We start from the raw sequence: 26,386 nt of genomic DNA, 5'->3' as shown, positions 1-26,386 counted from the left end.
GTGTGTGTGTGAGTCTAGACAGCCTGAAACTGACAGAAATAAGAATAGAAAGACAAGTTACAGTTGCTGAACTAGGGACTAAGGAGTTTGATAAGAATGTGCGTGTGTGTGTGACTCACCCTGTGTACCTCTGTGTGTGTGTCCGCCTTCTCCCCTCCCTCTGTCTCGCCACTGCTGACCTCATCCAAGTCACTGTCCTCGTCCTGCGTGGAGTCACGCTTGTTGCCCAGTGTTACACAGCAGGACACGCTAGTCTCTGTCTCCGTGACGCTGTCGTAGCGCTCCTCCTCGTCGATGGCGTCTTCGTTGGGGAACACCTCGCCCTCTGCTGCGCACGATGGGCTGTCGATCCCGCTGTCCCGGTTGGGAATCTTCCCGTTTATGTTCTGCTCCGAGGACTGTGAGTCCGGATTGTCCTGGAGCTCATGGGAAGAGTCTCTCTGCTCCCTGTCCGTGTTGTCAAGGCAACCAACTCGATCGCCGTGGACGACGTTGAGGTCGTCCTCCGTAGAGTCCAAAGGAATGTCGCCGGGGTCGCCAATGCGGATTGAGGCCAGGCACGAAAGTTCCGTCAGCTCGGTGACCTCATCAGTCTGCTCCAAGACGATAAGAGCAAGTTTGTCGACGGGGGACGGTTCCCCAGAGTCCTTTGCTCCTGCTGACCCTGAAGGGGCGTGTGCTGTGGGGTCAGGGGCAGAACGAGCTGTGGTTTCGGGTGTCGCGTCCATACTCAGGCACAAGTGGAGCTGATTCCTCGGAGGAACGCCAAGAATTGGAACCCTGGGATATAAAAAATAAACACTTGTGAAATTAAACCTTTCTCAGTTTCAGTCTTGGTTGGGCTGGAACCACAACACACCCCCAGACAGAAGTGAACATTCCCGCAGACAGAAGTGTGAAACACAGGTTGAGTAACATCAGAAAAACAGAGTGTGTATTACGTGACAGAAGGTAAGAGAGTGTGTATTCCGTGCAAAACATTCAAAGTCCTACTCATAGTGTATAACAATACCCACATCTTAAATCATCAAACGAAATATAATGATGTGTGTCATACCACCAGTTTTCTTTACACACAAACACATGCACAAAACACTCATCTGATGCGTCAACAGGGCAAGAGCACCTCGTGGAATACCCTACCCCCCTGCAGGACAGTACGGTACCTGGAGTTCTCAAACCTCTCGATGAGCAGCCCCACGCTCTGGGCCTCTCTCTGAGGCTGTGTGGCCAGGCCAGGTGGTGTCTGGCTGGGCCGCGGTTTGGGTGGAGGTGGAGGAGCAGGCAGAGGCCTGGAGGGGGCTGGGGGAATCCTCTTGGGCTTCTTGTCCTGTCCGAGGACCAGCAGGAAGGGGGGTTTAGGGGGCACTGCAGGTGCAGGTCCAGGAAGAGGGGTGACGGAGGGAGGAAGAAGGAACGAGAGAAAAAGAGAGAGACGAAGTCAGGGTCACTGGCGTAACCACGGAAAGACTCCTGTTTCAAGTTCCCCGCGGAGTTCCGAGAGAGAAAGCCTCCATTACTGTATTCCAGATGGCTGCCGCGGCTCCCTACTACAGATGACAAAACCACAGTCCAAACACCACCACAAAACACAACATATAATCGCTAAACCTCTGCGAGTAGGTTTCTCGAACGCAGCGCAGGAGACGGTTCTGATCGTGCTTCGCGGAGCTGAGAGAGCTTCCTGCTTTCGGAACAGGATGCGGGGACCAGTGTGTCTAAGTCACTGTGGTTTCACAGAGAGAGACTTGAGAAAACAAGCGCACGCAGGCGCACAAATTACAGGCCCGAGAGTGGTCCAGAAAGAGACTGCGCAAACTTCACACGCGATCAGAAGCTAAAATACTACTGCTTGGCTAGCTACATGTTCTTTCAAACATGGTTACGGCAGAATGCATTTGGAGGACAGTAGGCTTTCTCTGTCTCTTTTACGTAGGCCAGTCTTGGCTGTGTTCTTGGTGTTGCGTCAGGGCAGAATGAGGAAGCAGGCGTCTCCGCCTCAGCTCTCGCTGTGTGAGGTGCCTCTGCTTCCTTCCTCTCTGACTTGGTGTGTGTGTGTGTGCAACTACAGCACGGCAGAGAATGGCAGGGTGTATCGTGCGGAAATTAAACGTACGCATCAACAGGCAGATAGCATGAGGCTATAGTAGGATTAACAAGGAGTTTTTTTTTTTAGAGCCATCCATGTGTCTATCTGACTGATGTGTTCGTGGGATAAAGACTGTACGCGGGTGAATGGGTGACCTGACCAGGTAAAACTCTGGGGTTAGGCCGATAAACGCAAGGTTTTATATTGTACCAACACTGTTAGTCAATGATAATGACAGTATTGATATTAAAAAACAACAAGTAGGAGTGATAAACCAACAGTGTACCTTGAGGTTTCTGAGAGGTGGGTGTGGCTGTGGGCTGGGGGCGGGGCTTGACTGCAGGCCGGACGTGACATTGCCTGGGAGGGGGCAGGGCTTTCTTCGCCAGCCGCGGGGAACACAGGAAGTCCACCGATCCACACTGGCACTGTAGAGAGGAGGGGGGGAGGTCTGAGAGAGAGAGAGAGAGAGAGAGAGAGAGAGAGAGAGAGAGAGAGAGAGAGAGAGAGAGAGAGAGAGAGAGAGAGAGAGAGAGAGAGAGAGAGAGAGAGAGAGAGAGAGAGAGAGAGAGAGAGACAGAGAGACAGAGAGACAGAGAGACAGAGAGACAGAGAGACAGAGAGAGAATATATTAGATTGAATGAGTGCATTACTTCCGTCCACATAACTTCCAGGAACGCAACCTGTTCGGAAGGAACACACTCTCTTAGAAATAAGGCTTTCGAAAAGGAGAACTCTTTGTGTAAAGGGTTCTACCTGGAACCAAAAGGGGTTCTTCAAAGGGTTCCTCTGTTGGGACACCCAAATAACCCTTTTTGGTTCTAGATAGTACCTTTTTTACTAAGAGTGCAGTATTACTTTGCAGCACGAAAGAGTCACGGCTGAGACCAAATACCCAGCAGCTTCAGCCCCAGTCCAAACAGACCTGACCGATGCAGTTCTATACCGTCCCAGCCCCAGTCCCCCCGAGTGGTGCAGTGCAGTGTGTTACTGTAACAGTAGGAGGTGAACAAACGACCTTCACCCCAATGCCTTTGTCATGCTGCAGTGAGCAGAAGGAACCAGAGAGGAACCAGAGATGGAGCAGAGAGGTACCAGAGATGGGGCAGACAGCCCCTGCATCAATCATGACACCAAGCCAGGGGAGAGAGAGGTGAGGCTCTCTACAGAGAGCTCTTTGATAGGCCTGCCTCTATTTAATACATCTCTATATCCTGATCCTCCATCCTTTCAGACTGTCTGGGAGTGATACTGGCCTGTGTATGTGTGTGTCTTACTTTCTCTCTGTATGTCTGTGATATCAGGCTTTTTGAGAAAGTGTGTGAGTGTGTGTGTCCCTGTAAAAGCGCATCACAACCCACTCAACAGAACTACAAACACTGGGACAATGAGACCTTTAGCAGCTAGCTAGTTACATCAGGGAATTGTCTGTCAGTGATTCCAATCATGTGATGCCTATAGGGGCTCTGTTAAATCCAGTGAAGTGAATTGAAGTGTGGACTTTGTAATGAGTGCTGTTTTGTGCAATATGTTGGTATGGTCACATAATGTATGGTTTGTGTTTGCATTGAAAGAGGGGGAAGTGTGTGTTTACAGTATATACACAGTATACAGTTTACAGTTTAGCAGACGCTCTTATCCAAAGCGACTTACAGGAGAATTTACGGTTAAGGGCTCATCGGCAGATTTTTCACCTAGTTGGCTCTGGGATTCGACCCAGCAATTTTTCACTTACTGGCCGAAAAATTGTGCGTTTGTGTGTAAGCCTGTGTGTGTAAGCCTGTGTATGTGTGTGTGTGTGTGTGTGTGTGTGTGTGTGTGTGTGTGTGTGTGTGTGTGTGTGTGTGTGTGTGTGTGTGTGTGCGTGTGTGTGTGTGTGTGTGTGTGTACTTATGTATTACTGTGCCTATGTGTGTGTTCCTGTGTACTGTATGTGTGTCTCTGTGTGTGCGCATGTGTGTGTGTGTGTGTCTAAGTACTGCTATGTCTTTGTTCCAAGGGCCCTTATCACAGCCTTTGTTTAGACTGGCTGTGTGTTATCAGATGTGGTTGTCCATTAGACGTCAACGATAACCCCGGCAGTACATTATGATAATCGCTATGTAAACTAACATCCACACTGCTCCGTCTCATGCAGGCTTATCTATTCACGCCACACGCATTTCCAAAAGATTCGTTCGGAGATGGTAGTGAGACCCCCCCCCCCCCCCCCGAGGAGCGCTTCCATGTCTATTTTGGCGTTGTCCAGCCCAGCTTCAGGCACTGAAGGCAGAGCTCTGTGAGCCTGCAATAAGTCCTGCTGCGCTGTCTGCCCCCATGAGGCCCTGCTGAAGGCTGGCTTTCCCACCGTGCTATACAATTTTACCAAACCAGAGAGGGAGACGGAGAGAGAGAGCTTACATGCATCTGTGAAAGGCACATATTTCCACTTCAGACATAAACGGTATCTGTAATACACAGCCAATAGTACGTGCAGCGACTGGGTCAATAGATGTACAGTAGCAACTCCTAAAATATAGCCCAGTTCCAGCTCTCACCTTACTAATGTTGCAACAGAAATTGACTATACACTGTGAAGGGGTTACCGTAAATTTGACTAATTTACAGGTAGCTGTACATCTACTGTAATATACATACGGTACCAAAGCAAGTACTGTGTAATGACACATAGTAAAATACTGTATTATAATGTAAAAAAGCGAATTCTACCGTAATCAGAATTAATGAATGGATGAATGAAATTCATTGAGGGGAGGGTTATGTATTTCACAGTATTTTTATAAGGGATGGTGCAAGCAGGTTGGCTGCTAGGTAAAGTGTTTACACATTACGGGATATGAATTCATTTTTGGTGTTTTATATTACCTGCATTTCGAGAGGCCGTAACAAAGGCGGCCAGACTGGCAGTGACTTAAGGGCAAAAAAATACCAAAAACGGCATGGCGAAATGCTCAACCATTTAAGGTTTAAGAGCAGTTGCCCTTCCAATCTGTCCCCTACACATTTTAAATTGACGGGGCACTTTAACCACATAGAAGTTAAAAGAATTCTCACTCACGGGTGCAACAGATATAGCCTCTTACATGTTAATGAGCCAGAAACAACCATACTATGAACCCACTATTGGTCAAAATGATGTTTCACTCTCCAAGGATACGTTACTGTATTCTGTGGAATTACAGTACCATTTGAAATACAACACTTTTCCCACAATGCACAATCATTTACAGTGTGCTGCAGTAAAACATGTCAGTTCTTTTGACTGTTGATAATACCTCAAATGACCGTATAAATGACAGTTTTCTCTTCCAGTGTAGAGTAAATAGCATCCTAGTCTCCTATAGAGGAAAGCTGATTTCCGCCATTCGTCAAAAAAATAATTGCCGTCTTGAAACATCGTAAAACAGACTCTGGGATCAGCTTTTCTACACTCGGTCCTAACCTTAACCATTAGGGGGATGAAATTAGAGCGAGTGGTTAGGGGCAACATCTATCTACTCTGACGTTGTCCAGCTAAACCACTGAGAGACTCTTTGACTCTAGACACAGGTCAGGTCTTGGGAAAAACAAACAGTCTGTAGCAGACAGACACTAATGAGACCGATGGTGCCATAAGGGGGTCTGGCATATGGAAACATTCCATAGTCATGGTTACCTAAGACAGTGAAATCTGGCCCCGCAGATCAAACATCCTAACAGTAAACATCTACTTAACTCAAATCTACATAACACTCACCTTTATACAACTCTATACAACTTCATAACACCGTATACAACTCTACACAACTCTACAACTCTACACAGCACTCATAACTCTACACAACACCCACTTAAAACTCAACACAACACTCCCAACTATACTACGCCTCTATACGATACTGAAAACGCAAACGTTTCCAAAGGTCTCAAGGACTAAAGGTCGTTCAGTTGAACAACGACCCAAACCTGATAGCCAGACTGTGCTTATTTCAGGAGTGTTAAAGACAAGAAAAGACAAGAACAAGAAAGAAAAAGCTACCTGTCTCGTTGAATATTCTGCCTTTCGTTAGATACCAAGAATCCAGTGAACCATTTCAATAGGAAAATCCAACACACCTTCCTTGGCCAACAAAGTAACTCATATTCTCCCAGTGTGTGTGTGTGTGTGTGTGTGTGTGTGTGTGTGTGTGTTGTGTGTGTGTCTGTATAAGACCGGAAAGCTCTCTGTGCCAGCTCCCTGCATACACACACACACCCTGGAGCACCCTAAAACTCAGTCCTGCATAACACTCATCTGTAGTTGGGTGTGTTTTAGTCTAACTCCACCTGCCAAACCTGCCCTACACACCTGTCACTGTGCCCAGCTGACGTGTGTGTGTGTGTGTGTGTGTGTGTGTGTGTGTGTGTGTGTGTGTGTGTGTGTGTGTGTGTGTGTGTGTGTGTGTGTGTGTGTGTGTGTGTGTGTGTGTGTGTGTGTGTGTGTGTGTGTGTGTGTGTGTGTCTGTGTGTGTGTCTGTGTGTGTGTGTGTGTACTTCACAGAAACAGACACATTTGAATAGTAACCACACACATGCAGATTGACAGTTATGGCAACAAGGAGGTAAACATATTCCCTGATTACCCCTGTCTATGCAACAGTACAGGGCAGGAGCCTAGGTCAAACGCGACAACAATGATGGTCCACACGCTGCGTGAACACGAAGGTTATGGGAAAGATATGAACCTCTGCGTCTGATACTTTACACACTCCGTCAGGTCCTGCTCAGAATGTCAGAGTGGTATAGTTGTGTGCACACGCACATGGATTAAAAAGAGGGAAATGACGAATCAGAACCAAGGTTATTATAGTAAACTAAAACGAATCATGAAAAAACGATTTAGTAAACTGAAATCAAATAATTAACAAAACCATCATGAATTATGTTCAGTTTCTGTCACGCCCTGACCGTAGAGAGCTTTTTATGTCTCTATTTTGGTTTGGTCACGGTGTGATTTGGGTCGGCATTCTATGTTCCTTTTTCTATGATTTGTATTTCTTTGTGTTTGGCCGGGTGTGGTTCTCAATCAGAGGCAGCTGTCTATCGTTGTCTCTGATTGAGAACCATACTTAGGTAGCCCTTTTTCCCACCTGTAATTGTGGGTAGTTGTCCATGTATAGTTGCCTGTGAGCACTACGTTGGCGTCACCTTTTCGTTTTTGATGGTTATTGTTTTGTTGGCGACGTCTTAAAATAAAGAAGTATGTACGCTCCCCACGCTGCGCTTTGGTCCGCTGTTTCCGCCTTAGACGATCGTTTCAGTGTTTTGTTCTTCTAAACTTTGGGGAAAAAATGTAATGGGGGTTTCAATGGGAAATCCAAATCAGGTCTGAAAACTAACTGAAACTAAACAGAATTTCCAATCAAATCTAAAAACTAATAGAAAAAAAAAATAATAGAAAAACACAAAATTATAATAACCTTGATCAGAACACAGCAAACAACTACAGGACAAACAGGCATGGAACAATGTTTGACAAACCGAGTAAACGAATACATTTGCCCACAGAGGAAGAGATGAGATTAACATTCTGTAATTACGAGAATCCATTTAACCGCAATTTAATAAACACACGCGAGAGAATAGAGAAGTGGATTTGCTCTTCTGAGCTCCAATCACGACGGGGGAACAGAGAAATACAACAATTCGCTTCCGAGGACAACCATCACCACGGTGGCCCTGGGGAGCAGCGGGTTGCCAGGACGACCTGACTTAGAAGGCCAACTCATCAATGACCATACACCATCATTATGGACAGGCAAAGGATTGCGTCTCTTAGGCAAGCTGTTGACTCACTTGCCTGTTCCTTGAGAGTGGAGATGGCGATGTCATCGCCACACACTCCAGTCAGAAGAGAACAGGAGAGAAGGAGATGGACTCAGTACACTGAAAGACAGCAGTACTGCTAGCGCTAAGACAGTGGTAAGGTAGTGTGTGTTTTCGGATACACTGAGGTATTCTGATACTCTAAGGTATTTGGACTGCGGATATGGAAGCATAAAGGTATTGTGTGTGTGTGTGTGTGTGTGTGTGTGTGTGTGTGTGTGTGTGTGTGTGTGTGTGTGTGTGTGTGTGTGTGTGTGTGTGTGTGTGTGTGTGTGTGTGTGTGTGTGTGTGTGTGTGTGTGTGTGTGTGTGTGTGTGTGTGTGTGTGTGTGTGCCAGAGGTGACACACTAATATAATGCAACTTTATGGGTGACATATTCAGATTCCATCACAGGAGAAACAGCAATGGCATGACAGTCTGATGTCACAGGCCAGAGCTCAACATTTTTGATTGTTTTGTTTTGTTTGTCTTGTGTAATTTCTTAGTCATTGTATCTAAACTGTGTGTGTAGACATGTATACGCAGGGCCCAGCTGTAAAAGAGACCTTGGTCTCAGTCTGTGTTCCTTGTTGAAATAAAGGTATAATCATTTATACTACTGCAGAGTAGCGAGAGTGGAGAGGGCGGCGTGTTCAAAAAAATAATCTATATATATATATCCTTGGCCATTCAGACTTGACCTCTAATGACAATCCTTTCCCATCTCCTGCATGCACATGTACACACAGGCAATCACATGCACTGAGAAGTACATTCACATACAATATTCACTCTTCCCCTCCCCCTTTTCTCTCGCTGAACACTGAATGTTGAACACACACACACACACACACACACACACACACACACACACACACACACACACACACACACACACTGCTGCCAATCACTGCCAGGCCTGAGGCGACCCTGTTGGAGTTGTTTATTACCCACCATCCCTAGAGTAAAGTCTTCCTGCCCCAGTGCTGTCTGGGAGATGGATCACTCCCGACGTGGGAGCGTCTCGTCCGTCAGTCACAACTCCCCTGATCCCCCCCCCCCCCAACCCCCATCTCCCAATCACACAGCTACCCCCACACCTACCAACACTCTCTCTCTCCCCTTCACTCAGTAAGTCAGTCATTCTCTGTGCGTCTCTCTCTATCTTTCTCACAATCTCCCCCTTACGCTCTCTTATCTGCCTCTTCCTCTCTCGTGGACCGTCCTTCTATCCGTCTTTCCCTCTCTCTGTCCACCTTTCCCCCAACTTCTCTTTCTGTACAGCTCATCCCTCCCTCCCTTTCTCTCTGACCCTGGCCTCCGCTGTCTGTTGTCCTGACATATCGAGACAGACTGGAACAGACTCTCATCTAATGGCACTTTGACTGATAATGGTCATTGATCTGAGCAGTGTTACGCACGCAGACGAACACAGAGACACACATACACACAGTGGATCGCATCCAATCTACTTCTCGATGCGGCCACACTACGCTGACAGAGGCATCCAATGGGTTTCTCTCTCTCTCCATACGTCTCTCTCTCTATCCATCTCTCTTTCCTTTCTGCAACTCTGAGACAGTAACGAGAGCTCTGACCTTGATGTGTTTCTGATATTTATCCCCTGACGGTCAAACCCCCGTAATTACACACAGAGCCCCATAAAGGAGCTCCACAGGAGACATGTACACAGAGACAGAGAGAGAGACTGGAAAACACATGGAAATACACACACAGAGACACACACACAGAGGCCCACGGAGACAACACAGAGATACACAGATAGACAATGGAGAACACATTGATTGAAATACTGTAAATACACTCATCAAAAATATAAACGCAACATGTAACAATTTAAAAGAGTTCAAGTTCATATGAGGAAATAAGTCAATTGTAATAAATTAATTAGGCCATAATATATTGATTTCACATGACTGGGAATACAGATATGCATCTGTTGGTCACATATACCGTAATAGAAAAATAGGGGCGTGGATCTGGTGTGACCAACATTTGCCTCATGCAGTGCGACACATCTCCTTTGCATAGAGTTGATCAGGCTGTTGATTGTGGCCTGTGGAATGTTGTCCCAACCCTCTTCAATGGCTGTCCGAAGTTGCTGGATATTGTAGGGATCTGGAACACGCTGTCGTACACGTCAATACAGAGCATCCCAAACATGCTCAATGGGGGGACATGACTGGTGAGCATGCAGGCCATGGAATAACTGGGACATTTTCAGTCTCCAGGAATTGTGTAAAGATCCTTGCGACATGGGGCCTTGTGTTATCATGCTGAAACACGAGGTGATGGTGGCGGAAGAATGGCACAACAATGGGCCTCAGGATCATGTCACAGTGTATCTGTGCATGGTTACACGTGGTCTGTGGTTGTGAGGCCGGTTCGACCTAGTGCCAAATTCTCTAAAACTACGTTGGAGGTGGCTTATGGTAGAGAAATGAACATCTCTGGCAACAGCTCTGGTGTACTTGGGACATCTTGGGACATCTGTTACATTGTGTTGTGTGACAAAACTGCACCTTTCAGAGTGGCCTTTTATTGTCCGCAGCACAAGGTGCACCTGTGTAATGATTATGCTGTTTAATCGGCTTCTTGATATTCCACACCTGTCGGGGAGATGGATTATCTTGGCAAAGGAGAAATGCTCACCAACAGGGATGCAAACACATTTGCGCACAAATTCTAGAGAAATACGCTTTTTGTGAGTATGGAACATTTCTTTGACCTTTTATTTCAGCTCATGAAACATGGGACCGACACTTTACAAGTTGCGTTTATATTTTGTTGTTCCGTACAGTTTGAAAACACAGAGATCGATAAAACAGCCTGGCACCTGTACTGTACAAGTCAGACTAGCCTAGTTCTACAGTGTAAACTCTGGCACGGTTGGCTGTTGGACTGATGTCTACTCAGAACCAGAGCTGTGCTGCTTAGAACCAAAGGGCAGGATTCATATTTACTAACTAGAGCAGATCTCTACAGCTCTTACAGCTCAAAAAGAAGGGATCACTATTTTCTACACAGGGCAAAGGCTCACAGTGGCAATGCAGCACAACAGCTGTTCTAGGGACACAGGGTATATAGAATACAGGCTAGAGCTCTTCCCAATCGATGGCAATTCAGCAGATTTCTCAGTCAGGTACAGTAGGCTACAGTACATTAGAGTGAGACTGCAGCGTGCCTAGCTCAATCTGTGGATAATCCATGCCCATACAGAGGGATAAGGATCTCATCCAATCGCACGGGCTATAGAGTACAGTAACAGCTGGCCTCCCTTCGGCAGATTACTACTTTATCACTGCGCATCCATTCATTTATCTCCTCCTATCTGTTTGATTGAACCACACGACATCAGACAGCACCGCTCTCAGACATTTAGACCGAACACCAGGCCGTGGTTCTCCAGGAGTGAGCCACGCCTCGAAGCCTCCGTGGTATCATGGCTCCCCAAGCTACGCCACAGACGGAAAGGGAACGGGGTAAAGAGGGGGGATCGGGGATAAGTCATCCTGCCCCTGTCAGTCCTAAATCAGGTCGGTGTGCACAGCAGTAGAGTAAATCAACCCAGCTCACACACTAAGTAGGAGTATTTCACCAGCTCCCACAGATTAAGACGGAGGGATTTGGTTGGGGGGGGTGAGAAAGAGGAGAGAGGACGGAGGATGAGACAGAAGGAAGGGGAGAGAGAAAGAAATGGAGAGTGTGTTTAGAAGGGAGAACAAGGGAAGTGATAGAGGAGAACATTTGAGGGAGAGAAAAAAATCCCCCTCAAGCCAAGCTGTAGATATTATAGAGGTCTAAATGACATGCGGACATTTATAAGCAAAGTGAGTGCGGACACACACACACACACACACACACACACACACACACACACACACACACACACACACACACACACACACACACACACACGCACACACACACACACACACACACACACACACACATTCAAAAGGACTGCATACTCTAAATACCATGCCTAAACCATCTGAGCTGACCGGAAGCCAACACTTGTACCCAAAGGTGTGTAGAAATCAAGTTGATCTGTTTGCCCTTGAATGAGCAGTCCAGTCCTCTTCTCCTTCACACCCCCACAGGAGAGCAGTGTGGCGTGCAGACACCAGGTACTACGACAAAGCCCTCTCTCAAACCAGTAACACACAGCCTCACACGCATTGCACACACATGATCACAGACAAACCGCAAGGCAACATCTCAGGGGGAGAAAGTGTAAACATAAAGCCCGGAGTCAGTGCACTGTTCATGTCGTGTGGCGTACAAGAGAGGTCAGATGTATGGGAGGATGCAGGTCCACTGTGGTGAGCTGATCCTCTTCAGCAGTGGCTAAAGTGCATCACAGCAGCCTAACATACTCACCAGCACACTTGTACCATACGTGATGTAATATCAGAGCACTTAGAAGGTTACGGTGAGTCCGCTGTTGCTTCCACTTACTGGTGATGTTGAAAGAGAAAGAGTGTGTGGTTGAACACAGAGATGGATTGATGGATATTGATGGATATTACTGGGGACTGGAAAATTAGCCCTTTATCTTAGGCTGGATCACGTTCTTATGTTATAAAATACCTGTTACCGAGACAAATAGGATTGCTCGTGTTCTGAATCGTTCAGTGGGTTCTTTCTCTAGCGTATCATTGACATTACATCCAAAAAAGTCTGATTTCGTAACCTAACACATGCCATAATAAGCATCAAGCTTTGTTCACAGAGCGGTGTGCTTTCTCGAGGCGACTTTTGAGGATTTGACATGTTGTAGTGGTTATCTGAAAAGTTGTTTCCACGGGGTCGCAAAAAGTCAAACTAACCTGACACGAACGGAATAAAATGAGCTCAGTGCTCTGTGACATTTCGCCAAAATACGCGTGTTGTTGTGATATATCTTCAAAATATGAACAGGAATGTCGCATACTAAAATGTCATGTCTCAAAATCGATATCTATCTTACCTCTATATTGTTTGGTGCTTCGGATTCGAGAAGAAAGATGACGGCCGGACCTGGACTGATCACACAAATCATTTGACTACATGTGTGGGTAGGATGTGGGTATGCAGACCGGCAAACCACTGTGGCCCCTCATGATGACTTCAGATTTCTTGTGGCCTACACCCCCATCAAAGTTGCCCATCACTGATCTACAGCTACTCAGACACACACACATCCTCTCGTTGGAAAGGAGAACACTCACATAGCTAGTGGAAAACAACAGTCCCACCCTGACCACTGTCACTAGGGGATGTTGGTTGCACTACAGTAAACATGAGTCATGGCCCCACCAACAACTAGCCTACTATAAAGAGAAAATTGCCGATAATTTAACTTGGTATTCCTTGATTATGTCGATTCTGAGACTTGATTCCCTCTAGATTACAGGTCAATCCTCAGTCTGCTATCAACTACTGACTAAGGGCTTCTAATGTGTGAAAGTAGTGATTATCTTAATTAATATTGACAGGTCTGATTTCACCAATCACTATGATGGATAGGACCAGCTTACTGAATGACCAGCAGGTGACAGCATGATTGATTAATTGATGATTTTAAATGTGATTTTGGATGTTAATTATTTGGTATTAAAGTCCACCCCCATATCCCCGCACCCAATGCCACAGGTTACACACGTACAAACGCCCGCACAAACACACTAAACACACACACTCTCAGTTCAGTGAACGTCCACTGCTCCTCATTGCTTCTGCAGGTAAGCCAACGTCCTCTAAGATGTCACGCACTAACCTGAGAGAGACCACAAAATCCCTGTGACACTTAACTCGTGTTAACCGTGTCGACATGACACTCCCGCTTTGACATTTTACATCTCTTACTAACGGTCCCGCCGCTACCACACGATAACGTTCCACTGAGACCAAAAACATAGCCCTACAAAGCAAGTATTTCACACGGCGCCCCCCCAAAAAACACACACTCCACACTTACAACATTTCACAGACAACCTAGACACCTCTCACTGCCGCAGAATAACATTTCACTCAAACCCTAAATTCTCTCCCACACTGTAATTTACTGGCTATGTAACAGTACAGACAGTAGGGAGAGAGAAACACTCTGTGTGCTTGTGTGTGTGTAGTACAGCCTGCAGTATCACTTGGAGACAGTTTATCAAGAGACCAGCAGCAGGAAGTGGCATTTTGTGTGGTTTGCTATCACTGACAGGGAGGGACGAGACCAGCTTCCCTCTCATCCTCACCCCTAACCTCTCTTCAGCCTAGCTTCATACCCCTCCTCCCTCTCTTTGCCTTCACACGAGTGGTGGGTACCTCCACAGGAGCAGACGGGTGTCTTCCTGTAGAGGGGAGTGTCACCCTGTTTGTTGACAGTCAGAGTGGTCCTGTGGGGGGAAGATAGATACAGTACTGCCTGGGTCTGGGGTTGGGATTGGGGTATCGCCCAGGACAGGACAAGCCCTGTCCAGACCACACCAGTACACCGATGGGACAGGATGAGAGGAGTGGAGATGGAGGAGAGAGAGGTGAAAGGGGTGAGGACAGAACAGAAGAGACCAGGGAGAGGATGTGTGCTAGAGGTGGGTTAGGTGGAGGTGAGAGAAGAGGAGATGGAAGGGGTGAGGGTGGGTATGCTGAGGGCATGACAGGGGGCGACACCCCCCACTGCTCTCCTGTGCTGGTACACACGACTCTACCCAACAAACAGACAAAGGTCACTGCACATTAACTGGGCTTTAGTATCTACATTTGACGTCATTACCTGTTTCATAAAGTCACTCAGTGTTTTTGGGCCTCAAAATGGCAGCGTCAGCATGGGAACGTTCGAAAAATGAAGAGCTCTCGCCAATCATGCTCCTGTATTCGAAACTATCCCGGGGAATAATGTGTGAGACTCAGGACTCGGAAGAGAAAGGTTTAACATTTCATGTGACTCTTGTACTTGAAACAATAACAAAACAGGACTTGGCCATGTGATATCCCTGGGGGAAAAACAACAACTGTTGACCTTCCCTCAAAACACCTCAAACAGTAGTCCTCAGTCTTCAGCAGAGCCTCCCATCAAAAACAAGAGTAACGCTGTGCTGCTGCCATGCTATGTTGTCGTTGCTCTCTTTATGTAGTGTTGTGGTGTCTCTCTTGTCGTGACGTGATTTTGTCCTATATTCTCATTTTTTTTGTATTTTTAATCCCAGCCCCCGTCCCCGCAGAAGGCTGTTTGCCTTTTGGTAGGCCATCGTTGTAAATCAGAATTTGTTCTTAACTGACTTGCCTACTTAAATAAAGGTTAAATAAATCCCTCAGTTCATCGTAATAGCTAGCAAACACACACGCAAACACAGTGCAGAGTGGGAAAACGTGGCCTTGGTTATAGAGCACAGAGTGTTGCTCTGCTATAGGGGGAAACTCTGGAGCCATTAGAGAGGAAATAAGGTCCTTTATTACCCAGTCTACTCTACACCTGAGGCATGTTAGCAAGCCCATAGGAGACATGCCACTTTCCTGTTCACTCAGTTAAATCATGTAAACTGGCCAGGCCAGTGGGCTCTTAATGAGAGGGCTGTCACCAGGGACGGTTCTTGCCTTTCTGCCGCCCAAGGCGAGACCACAAAATGCTGCCACCGCAAAACTAAAATAGTCCCAGTAAGCAAAATGACTTTGAAAAGACATCTAAAAGATACATTTTCCAGACTTTGAAGTTCGGTTAAATTTAGGTTTGGAATGAATGGTGAAAAGACGTATTTTCTGGACGTTTAAAATACACATTTTCCAGGATATTGAAAAGGCACCAAAGATGTTGAAAAATATGTATTTTCCAGACTTCAAAATCAGGTACATTTTCAGTTCTGAATGAAAGTTGAAAAAACGTATTTTCCAGACGTTGAAAATATGTATTTTCTGGACGTTGAAATTAGGTATATTTTTTGTTCTGAATGAAAGTTGAAAAGAGGTCATTTATAGACATCTATGTTTGACTGGTCCAGACCGGACCAAATCTGAACCAAACATAGACATATTTGATAGGTTCAGATTTGGTTCGGACCGTGACAAAAATGTGGATATGGCAATCAAGGCAGGTTTTTTTTTTTTTTTTTTTTTCACCTTTATTTAGCCAGGTAGACTAGTTGAGTTAAATGTGCAAGGAAGGCAAATTGAAAGTGCAAGGAGGCATGCAACTGAAATGCAGGGATAGCAGCAATGAGGTACTGAGGTAGACATGTACATGTACAACTGAATAATGGCCTTAAACACACTTTGCAAGCAATATCAAAGTCCAGTAGTACCAGTACCAGTAGTGCAAAGAAAGTAGTGCAACAAGGTCCCTGAGAGGCAGTACTAAGATGTGGATATGGCTAGTGCCGTGCCACAGAGTCCAGCAGGGTTACAGTAGCTGGAAAGAAACTGTTCTTGAGCCTGCTAGTGTGGGAACGTAGAGACCTGTACCGCCTGCCTGGTGGTAGGAGGGCAAACCGTTTGTGGCATGGATGTGAAGGGTCCATTATGATGCCGCACGCCCTACGCAGACACCGCTTGGGTTTGAGGTCTACGATGGCAGGGAGCTGAGCACCAGTGATGTGCTGGGTGGTTTTCACGGAGCATTCGGCCACGGAGCATCCGCCAAACCACACTGTGGCACAGTTAGTCAGAATGCTCTTGACCGTGCGGCGGTAAAAGTTCACCAGGATCTTGGGAGACAGGCGGACCTTCTTCAGCCTCCTCAAAAAGTATAGGCGCTGCTGTGCCTTTTTGACCAGGGTTGAGGTGTTGAGGGTCCAGGAGAGGTCATCAGAGATGTAGACACCCAGGAATTTGAAGCTGGGCACACGCTCCACCTCAGTGCCATCAATGAGAACTGGGGCGTCGCTGCAGCTTTTGGACTTCCTGTAATCCACAATGAGCTCCTTAGCTTTCTTTTCATTGAGGGCCAGGTTGTTGTCAGCACACCATGCAGCCAGGTGCTTGACCTCCTCCATGTAGGCTGTCTCGTCATTGTCACTGATCAGACCTACCACCGTGGTGTCGTCTGCGAACTTGACGATGGTGTTGATACCGTGTACAGGAACTCAGTCGTAGGTGAAGAAGGAGAACAGGAAGGGGCTCAGCACGCAACCCTGTGGCACACCGTTGCCTAACCTGACAGACTGGGTTCTGTTGGTCAGGAAGTCCAAAGTCCAGTTACAGAGAGAGAGGCTGATCCCTAGGTCATGGAGTTTGGTGACCAGTCTAGAGGGAATGACCGTATTGAATGCTGAGCTAAAGTCTATGAACAGCATTCTCACATAGGTGTTGGTTTTGTCCAGGTGTGTCTGTGCAGAGTGTAAAGCTGTGGAGATGGCGTCCTCTGTAGACCTGTTTGGTCGGTAGGCAAACTGGTGGGAATCCAGTGTTGGAGGGAGGCAGGACTTAAGGTAGGCCAAAACCAGTCTTTCGAAGCACTTAATGATAGTGGGGGTGAGTGCAACAGGTCAACGGTCATTCAGGCTTGATGCGGTCGACTTCTTCAGCACTGGCATAATGGTTGCGGTCTTGAAGCACGTGGGGACAACCGCTTGAGCCAGTGACAGATTGAAAATGTCAGTGAAGACCTCGGCCAGCTGCCCAGCACATGCTCTGAGCACATGACAGGGGACGCCATCAGGACCAGCAGCCTTGCGTGCATTCACCCTGCTCAGTGTAGACAACACATCTGCGATGGATAGTCTGAGGGGGAGGTCCTCTGGGGGGAGCTCAGCTTTGATGGCTGGATCTTTGTTGTCCCTGTTGAAGCGATCATAGAACCTGTGTAACTCGTTGGCGATGGAGACGTCGCTGGCTGTGGGGGTAGGGTTTTTTGGCCGGTAGTCTGGGATGGCTTGGATCCCCTGCCACATGCGTCGAGGGTCGGAGTTGTTGTTGAAGTGCTCCTCAATCTGCAGTTTGTGGTCATGTGTAGCCATCTTGATGCCCTTTTTCAGGTTGGCCCTGGATGAGCTGTAGGCTTCCGCATCACCGGATCTGAAAGCAGCGTCGCGTGCCTTTAGCAGTAGTCGGATCTCTCTGTTCATCCAAGGCTTCGGGTTGGGGAAGGTCTTTATAAGTTTATGGGTGGTGACATTGTTGATGTAATCCAGAACGGAAGAAGCATATGTTTCAATGTCCGTATGGGAGTCAAGTGTGGCCTGAGTGGCAAACAATCTCCAGTCTGTGTTTAAACTGGTGCTCTAATAATGAGTCTGACCCCTCTGGCCACAGTTTGACTGTTCTCACTGATGGTTTCACGCGTTTTAATGAGGTGTAAATACTTGGTGAGCAGGAACAGTGAAAGGTGATCAGACTGTCCCAGGTGGGGGAGGGGAATGGCTTTGTAAGGCTCCGGAATGTGTGTATACACGTGGTCTAGTGTATTGTCTCCTCTAGTGGGGCAGGAGACAATTTGGTGGAATTTGGGAAAAACAGTTTTCAGATTTGAGTGGCTAAAATCCCCTGCAACAATAAAAGCACCATCAGGATGTGTAGTTTGCTGTTTGCTAATAGCAACCTGCAGTTCTTTCATTGCTAGTTTAGCATTAGCATCCGGAGGTATATAGGCTGCAGTAACAACAATGGATGTAAGCTCCCGAGGCAAGTAGAAAGGCCTGCACCTAATCATCAGGTACTCCAGATTGGTTGAGCAATGACTGTTACTGTCTGTACTAGAGGTCGACCGAGTATGATTTTTCAACGCCGATACCGATTATTGGAAGACCAAAAAAAGCTGATACCGATTAATCGGACGATCTTTATGTATATACTGTATATCTACCATGTAAAAAATCTAATGTTTAAGTTCCTTTCTCAGAACATGAGAACATATGAAAGCTGGTGGTTCCTTTTAACATGAGTCTTCAATATTCCCAGTTAAGAAGTTTTAGGTTGTAGTTATTATAGGAATTATAGGACTATTTCTCTCTATACCATTTGTATTCCATATACCTTTGACTATTGGATGTCCTTATAGGCACTATAGTATTGCCAGGCTAATCTCGGGAATTGATAGTCATAAACAGTGCTGTGCTTCAAGCATTGCGAAGAGCTGCTGTTAAACGCAGGAAAGTGCTGATTGAATGAATGCTTACGAGCCTGCTGTTGCCTACCACCGCTCAGTCAGACTGCTCTATCAAATATCAAATCATAGACTTAATTATAATATAATAAATAATAAATAAAAGAAAATATAATTTCGAAAACAAAACGTTTATTCTTTCAGTGAAATACGGAACCGTTCCGTATTTTATCGAACGGGTGGCATCCATAAGTCTAAATATTGCTGTTACATTGCACAACCTTCAGTGTTATGTCATAATTATGTAGAATTCTGGCAAATTAATTGCGGTCTTCGTTAGGAAGAAATGGTCTTCACACAGTTCACAACGAGCCAGGCGGCCCAAACTGCTGCATATACCCTGACTCTGCTGGCACTGAACGCAAGAGAAGTGACACAATTTCCCTAGGTAATATTGCCTGCTAACATGAATTTCTTTTAACTAAATATGCAGGTTTAAAAAAGATATACTTGTGTTTTGATTTTAAAGAAAGGCATTGATGTTTACTGTTAGGTACATTGGTGCAACGACAGTGCTTTTTTCGCGAATGCGCTTGTTAAATCACCCGTTTGGAGACGTAGGCTGTGATTCAATGATAAATTAACAGGCACCGCATTGATTATTTGCAACGCAGAACAAGATAGTTAAACTAGTAATATCATCAACCATGTGTAGTTAACTAGTGATTATGTTAAGATTGATTGTTTTTTATAAGATAAGTTTAACGCTAGCTAGAAACTTACGTTGGCTCTTTGCTGCACTCGCGTCAAAGGTGGTCAGCCTGCCACGCAGTCTCCTCGTGTAGTGCAATATAATTGTCCATGATCGGAGTCCAAAAATCCCGATTACCGATTGTTATGAAAACTTGAAATTGCCCCTAATTAATCGGTCGACCTCTAGTCTGTACACCATGCTTTGTTTACATAAATGCACAAACCACCGCCTCTGGTCTTACCAAAGTCCTCTGCTGTACGATCAGCCCTGAAGACGTCGCACTCCTCTAGCCCAATAGCGTTGTCGGTTATGCTGTAATCCATAATAATAAAACCATGACGCTGCAATCCATAATCCTTTTTTATGAGACGATTCTTAGTCGTTTTTCGTCCATTTTGTTCACCAGTGACCGGAAGTTAGCGAGGAAAAGGCTAGGTAGTGAAAGCCGATGTGGGGTAGATTTTGCCTAGCCCGGAGGCCACCCTGCATCTCTCGCCTTTGTTTATGATCTCAACGCCGCCTCCGGGCACTTCCTCTCTGCGTTGTTTCAGTCTCCCGGGGCGTCTTTGTGATCTCCAGTGGAGAAGTTGTAAGTTGTCAAAAACTCTCTTTGTGCATTGTGTTCCAATATCCAGAGGTTCTTGTCGGCTATACAGAGTGTACGTCAGGCTGTAGTGAGTGAATAAACTAAGAACTATTAAGTAAATGACTGCTAATTCGTCAAATCTGGGTAGACGCCAAGCCTCGCGGTGTACATGCGCCGCCATTATAAAATTAGATTATTGCCATAAAGGGTCTCCTGGGATAGGTTTCACAGCACATCTGACCACTCGTTTGCCACCCACACATTCTGTACAATGAATATAATATGTCTTGACTTTGGATAAAACAATTCTGCTAAGATAAATTACCATATTAGTGGGATAGAGGAAGCCTATTGGTCAAAGCCAAAGCCAGGCCAATGATATGTGGAGAATGTACATTTGTGGAGCTTTAGTCTGGGTTGAGAGAATTCCTGAAGGTAAATTCATAAAAGGTAAGCAAAAAATGCAGAGTGTTTTTCAGGAAATTGCATCACAAAACAAATGTGGTACCCATAAAAGCATTTTAACAATCATATACTAAAACAGAACAATAATACTGTTTCCCCATTTCTATTCCTGCAACAGTAGCACCCAATAGCCTATCTAATAACAGAGCACAGCAGCATCATATGCACCAACTACAGTTCATAAATGAGAGAAATAGAATGAGATTTCTTTGTGATGCATTCGTGTGTATCTGTAAAACAGCATATTACAGCTGAAGGTATTCCTGTCACGTGCCCATGTGTGAGTATAAGCGCCGAGTATCCAGCATTAAAGCAGCCTTTAAAATTGCCTCCTGATGTTAAGTCTAGAGGGCCTTGATTCTGGGGTCTTACATTCTCACACACATACACACAACGTGGCCTACGGCCGAGAGAGGGGCTCTTTGGGTTTGTTAAATATCCTGTTACTCGCTCCTGGAACTCACCCCTCTTCTTCCCCAGACTGGTAAGAGACTAGAGGAGGGCACTACAACGGCACAGCTCCAGCATCACTGATACCTCGCGGCTCCTGCTTCCTTTTGAAGTAATGAAGCGCTTTTACACAGGAGACAGAAATGAGAGGCAAATGGCCTCCCCTCCAAGAGGATGTGCAAGATAAGAGATGTTAAATATCATCCTGGCTGCTAGCACTACAGAGACTTGGCTCTCAAACCCCCCCACACACACACAATGCTCTGCTGAACTGCTCTTTCATTTAATGTAGGCAGTGTGTGTGTGTGTGTGTGTGTGTGTGTGTGTGTGTGTGTGTGTGTGTGTGTGTGTGTGTGTGTGTGTGTGTGTGTGTGTGTGTGTGTGTGTGTGTGTGTGTGTGTGTGTGTGTGTGTGTGTGTGTGTGTGTGTAGGTCTGGACGTGTTTAACTATACTTGTGGGGACCAACTGGGGACATTTTGTTAGTCCCCACAAGGTAAAATGCTATTTCTAGGGGGTTTAGGTTTAAGGTTAGAATTAGGGTTAGAATTAGGTTTAGCGTTAGAGTTAGGTTTAGGGGTTAGTGAAAATCAGATTTTTAATGGGACTGAATTGTGTGTCCCCACAAGGTTAGCTGTGTGTGTGTGTGTGTGTGTGTGTGTGTGTGTGTGTGTGTGTGTGTGTGTGTGTGTGTGTGTGTGTGTGTGTGCGTGCGTGCGTGCGTGCGTGCGTGCGTGAGTGCGCGTGTGCGGTTATCCTCCTTCTCTGATCTGAAGCTGACGTTTCTCCTGGACACAACACACATGCTTCATCGGAGAGTGTCCCTAATGCTTTCTGACTGGCTAAGCAGGAACACACACATACCGTAGTACAATTAACAAAACCACTGACATCCAATACACGCAGATAAACATTGGCACATACACATTAAACAAACATACTGTCCTCATGCTCCTTAGAATCCAACACACCAAAGAATCTGAAGGAGAGTTCACCAAGGGATGGGATAGCCCAGGGCTGATTGTTACCATGACAACAACGCTACTCTTGAGCTCAGACAGACACTGTGCCATCCACACCCTAAAGCGGTACCAAAAGCGGTGTCGGCTAAAACCCCTCTTTCGACATCCAACGATATTTAAACCCTCAGCCAAATCCTAAAATGACACACTGCAGGCAGGGAGGGAATGGAAGTTCTCCAGTGAAGGACCCCCAGGTGCCCTGTATCAACCAGCCCAGGATAATTGCAGCTGTGATACAGCAGCCCGATCATGCTGACGGTTCAGCCTGGTATTAGGGTGTGTGGTGTGGCGTAGCCAGCCAATTAGATCTACTCCTCCTGTCCCTCCAGACTTACCAAGGACCCGGCGACCAGACAACCACCATCTGACATTCAAGGGGAGGTTTACTAAATCTTCATATTCATCAGGGTAAGAATCTTTAGTCATAGTTATGCTTAATAGCCCAAAATGTAACGATAACATATGATATACATTTAAAAAAAATTGGACTTAATAGTTGGTTTAATCTTTGCAGCAGCTGTCCAGAAAAAAAAAACTGATGTTGTGTAGATATTGAATGTTGTAGATATTAAAGGATGTAGATAATCAAAGGTTGTAGATAGTGAAGGTTGTAGATAGTGAAGGCTGTAGATATTGAACGCTGTAGATAGTGAAGGTTGTAGATATTGAATGTTGTAGATATTGAAGGCTGTAGATATTCAAGGGTATAGATAGTGAAGGTTGTAGATATTGAAGGCTGTATATATTGAAGGGTATAGATAGTGAAGGTTGTAGATATTGAAGGGTATAGATAGTGAAGGCTGTAGATAGTGAAGGCTGTGAATATTGAAGGTTGTAGATTTTAAGGCTGTAGATATTGAAGGTTGTTGCTATTGAAAGTTGTAGCTATTGAAGGCTGTAGATATTGAAGACTGTAGATATTGAAGGATGTAGATAGTGTAGGCTGTAGATAGTGAAGGCTGTAGATAGTGAAGGCTGTAGATAGTGAAGGTTGTAGATAGTGAAGGCTGTAGATAGTGAAGGTTGTAGATAGTGAAGGTTGTAGATTGTGAAGGCTGTAGCTAGTGAAGGCTGTAGATAGTGAAGGCTGTAGATAGTGAAGGCTGTAGATAGTGAAGGTTCTAGATCGTGAAGGCTGTAGATAGTGAAGGCTGTAGATAGTGTAGGCTGTAGATGGTGAAGGCTGTAGATAGTGAAGACTGTAGCTAGTGAAGGCTGTATATATTGAAGGCTGTAGATAGTGAAGGCTGTAGATAGTGAAGGCTGTAGATAGTAAAGGCTGTAAATAGTGAAGGCTGTAGATAGTGAAGGTTGTAGATAGTGAAGGCTTTAGATAGTGAAGAGTGTAGATAGTGAAGGCTGTAGATAGTGAAGGCTGTAGATAGTGAAGGTTCTAGATCGTGAAGGCTGTAGATAGTGAAGGCTGTAGATAGTGTAGGCTGTAGATGGTGAAGGCTGTAGATAGTGAAGACTGTAGCTAGTGAAGGCTGTATATATTGAAGGCTGTAGATAGTGAAGGCTGTAGATAGTGAAGGCTGTAGATAGTAAAGGCTGTAAATAGTGAAGGCTGTAGATAGTGAAGGTTGTAGATAGTGAAGGCTTTAGATAGTGAAGAGTGTAGATAGTGAAGGTTGTAGATTGTGAAGGCTGTAGCTAGTGAAGGCTGTAGATAGTGAAGGCTGTAGATAGTGAAGGCTGTAGATAGTGAAGGTTCTAGATCGTGAAGGCTGTAGATAGTGAAGGCTGTAGATAGAGTAGGCTGTAGATGGTGAAGGCTGTAGATAGTGAAGACTGTAGATAGAGTAGGCTGTAGATGGTGAAGGCTGTAGATAGTGAAGACTGTAGCTAGTGAAGGCTGTAGATATTGAAGGCTGTAGATAGTGAAGGCTGTAGATAGTGAAGGCTGTAGATAGTAAAGGCTGTAAATAGTGAAGGCTGTAGATAGTGAAGGCTGTAGATATTGAAGGCTGTAGATAGTGAAGGCTGTAGATAGTGAAGGCTGTAGATAGTGAAGGTTGTAGATAGTGAAGAGTGTAGATAGTGAAGGCTGTAGATAGTGAAGGTTGCAGATTTTGAAGGCTGTAGATAGTGAAGGTTGCAGATTTTGAAGGCTGTAGATATTTAATCCTTGAGGGCTTTACTCCTGGATCATTCACATTGATCCCCGGTCACAAGGTCGGTGAGTACACGAACACGACAGTCCCCTGCCTCGCACAGCTGGCGCCGGTCGTCATGGAAACACTACGACTCCATACGACTCAAAGATAACCCCCTTTGTCAGCTGAAGGGTGGTGTTGGCGAAACGCGGAGAGTGAATAGACACATGACAGTAAAATACCTCCATAGTAGTAGTAATAGTGGTTCAATCAGCTTGCTGTTATAGCTGAGTAATCTTTGGGGACAGTGCGGGATGTGCGCATGCCCTAGATGGTAGTGGACAGCTGAATCCTGCTGATCGTTAACTGGGATGGGACCGGGCGTTGTAAAATCATCAGGAGGACATTTTAAACCGCGGCCGTTACATTTGAAAACCCCCATAAATGATCGAAACAGCGGGCGGAAGGGGCAACTCTTACTCACCTCATCAGTCAAACACCCAGTAATGTAGACAAACTGAGCAGGAATGTAAAAGCAGTTAACGTAGTTCCCACACTGATTCCCACACTGCTCGGCTAACATCACTCTTTCAAGGAGTAAAAATACACCCAGCACTGTAGTATTCACTGAAATAACACCCGCGGGGAGACTGAAGGCAGCATAAATTGTCCCCAATGTCAGTCTCTCAATAAAACATGCAGGCTAGCATGAATATTTCAACAGGCTAAAAGAATTAGCCCACATTCAGCAGACAGCTTCTACCCCATACATCCCTGCACACCTCCTCGACCCAGACAGAGGTTCAGAGAAAACTCATATACACACACATACTTACAGACGGTCTGAGACGAACATTGTAGACATTACTACAACTGGCTACGGCTGCAAAGATGAGCAATGTGCATAAACAGAGAATATGAAAACACAAGTCAATGATATAACCACATAAACATATTCATCATAAATGAGTGTTAAAACATTTCCACTTATGCACACACACGCACGCACGCACGCACACACACACGCAGACAGACGCACACACACGCACACAGACGCACACACACACACACAGACGCACACACGCACACAGACGCACACACGCGCACACACACACACACACACACACACACACACACACACACACACACACACACACACACACACACACACACACACACACACACACACACAGACACACTGGAACTCACCAGCTAAGCATAGGTTGCCATCTGCACTCTATGTTTTTCCTGTTCTCTCTCTCTCCCTGAAATCTCTGTAGGGTCACTCTTCTCCAGTCCGACACACATCACACACACACTAACACCAATCACAAGGGTCCAGTTTAGTCCAACAGCATGTCGTTACAGCCACGGGGTTGTTGTGAGAGAAGCCTGGATGGGTTTATTACAGTAGTAATGTGGATCTTCAGTCAGTCAGTCAGTCAGTCAGCATGACTGTCCTACTCCAGGCTCTCTCTCACTGACTCACTCTGCCCGAGCTTCCACCTCTCTCTCTCTCTCTCTCTCTCTCTCTCTCTCTCTCTCTCCCCTCCTCCTTCTCCTCCTTCCCCCACACTACAAACACACTGTCCCAGCCCCAAAAGTGTGCTCCTGTCCTCCTCCTCGCTCTCCCTGTCCTGATCCCGCTCTCCCATTCAGCAGAGCGCTGGTGAACAATGCCCCCACCGCCGCAACTCTCAAAGCCGTTCTCAGCTGGCAATAATGCCTATCCACCGTCACTATGGAAACTAATGAAGGCCCGGCCGGGGTGGGGGAGAGGGGGGGCAAGCAAGAGAGCGAGAACGAGGAGGAGAGAGAGAGAACGAAGGGAGAGGAGTGGTTGAATGAAAGATGGGGAAGCGTGTGAGTGAATGAGCGATAGGGGGAAGGTTTGACAATTCTAGGTTCAGGCGGTGATGACATACAGTACATATTTTATTGTTAAAGGGGCAATCCTGAAATATAACTCCCTAAATGCCATACCTCCAGAGAGCTAGTTACTCCACAGCGGATCACTAGAGTCTAGGGTGCGGCATACCCCAAGTGACTTCAACCAGACGGAGGGAGCC

General features: G+C 46.0%; 1 protein-coding gene across 2 annotated transcripts in view; it reads right to left on the bottom strand.

Annotated features, from left to right (window-relative positions):
* Positions 1–26,386, bottom strand: part of LOC129830418 (FYVE, RhoGEF and PH domain-containing protein 3-like) — a 94,548-nt gene that overhangs the window by 24,059 nt on the left and 44,103 nt on the right. The window contains exons 2-4 of one of the 2 annotated variants that reach the window (XM_055892982.1): positions 2,376–2,540; positions 1,167–1,368; positions 129–780 (exon numbers count right to left, since the gene is read on the bottom strand). In XM_055892982.1, coding sequence (XP_055748957.1) covers positions 129–780; positions 1,167–1,368; positions 2,376–2,540 — 1,019 coding nt within the window. Of the gene's footprint in view, positions 1–119; positions 781–1,166; positions 1,369–2,375; positions 2,541–26,386 lie in introns of both variants that reach the window. The other variant, XM_055892980.1, reaches the window with a different exon arrangement.

This window comes from Salvelinus fontinalis, chromosome 31 (genome assembly GCF_029448725.1).
Source record: "Salvelinus fontinalis isolate EN_2023a chromosome 31, ASM2944872v1, whole genome shotgun sequence".
Taxonomy (NCBI): domain Eukaryota; kingdom Metazoa; phylum Chordata; class Actinopteri; order Salmoniformes; family Salmonidae; genus Salvelinus; species Salvelinus fontinalis.
Note: the sequence above shows the minus strand (reverse complement) of the source record. Positions and strands in the feature narration are given on the sequence as shown.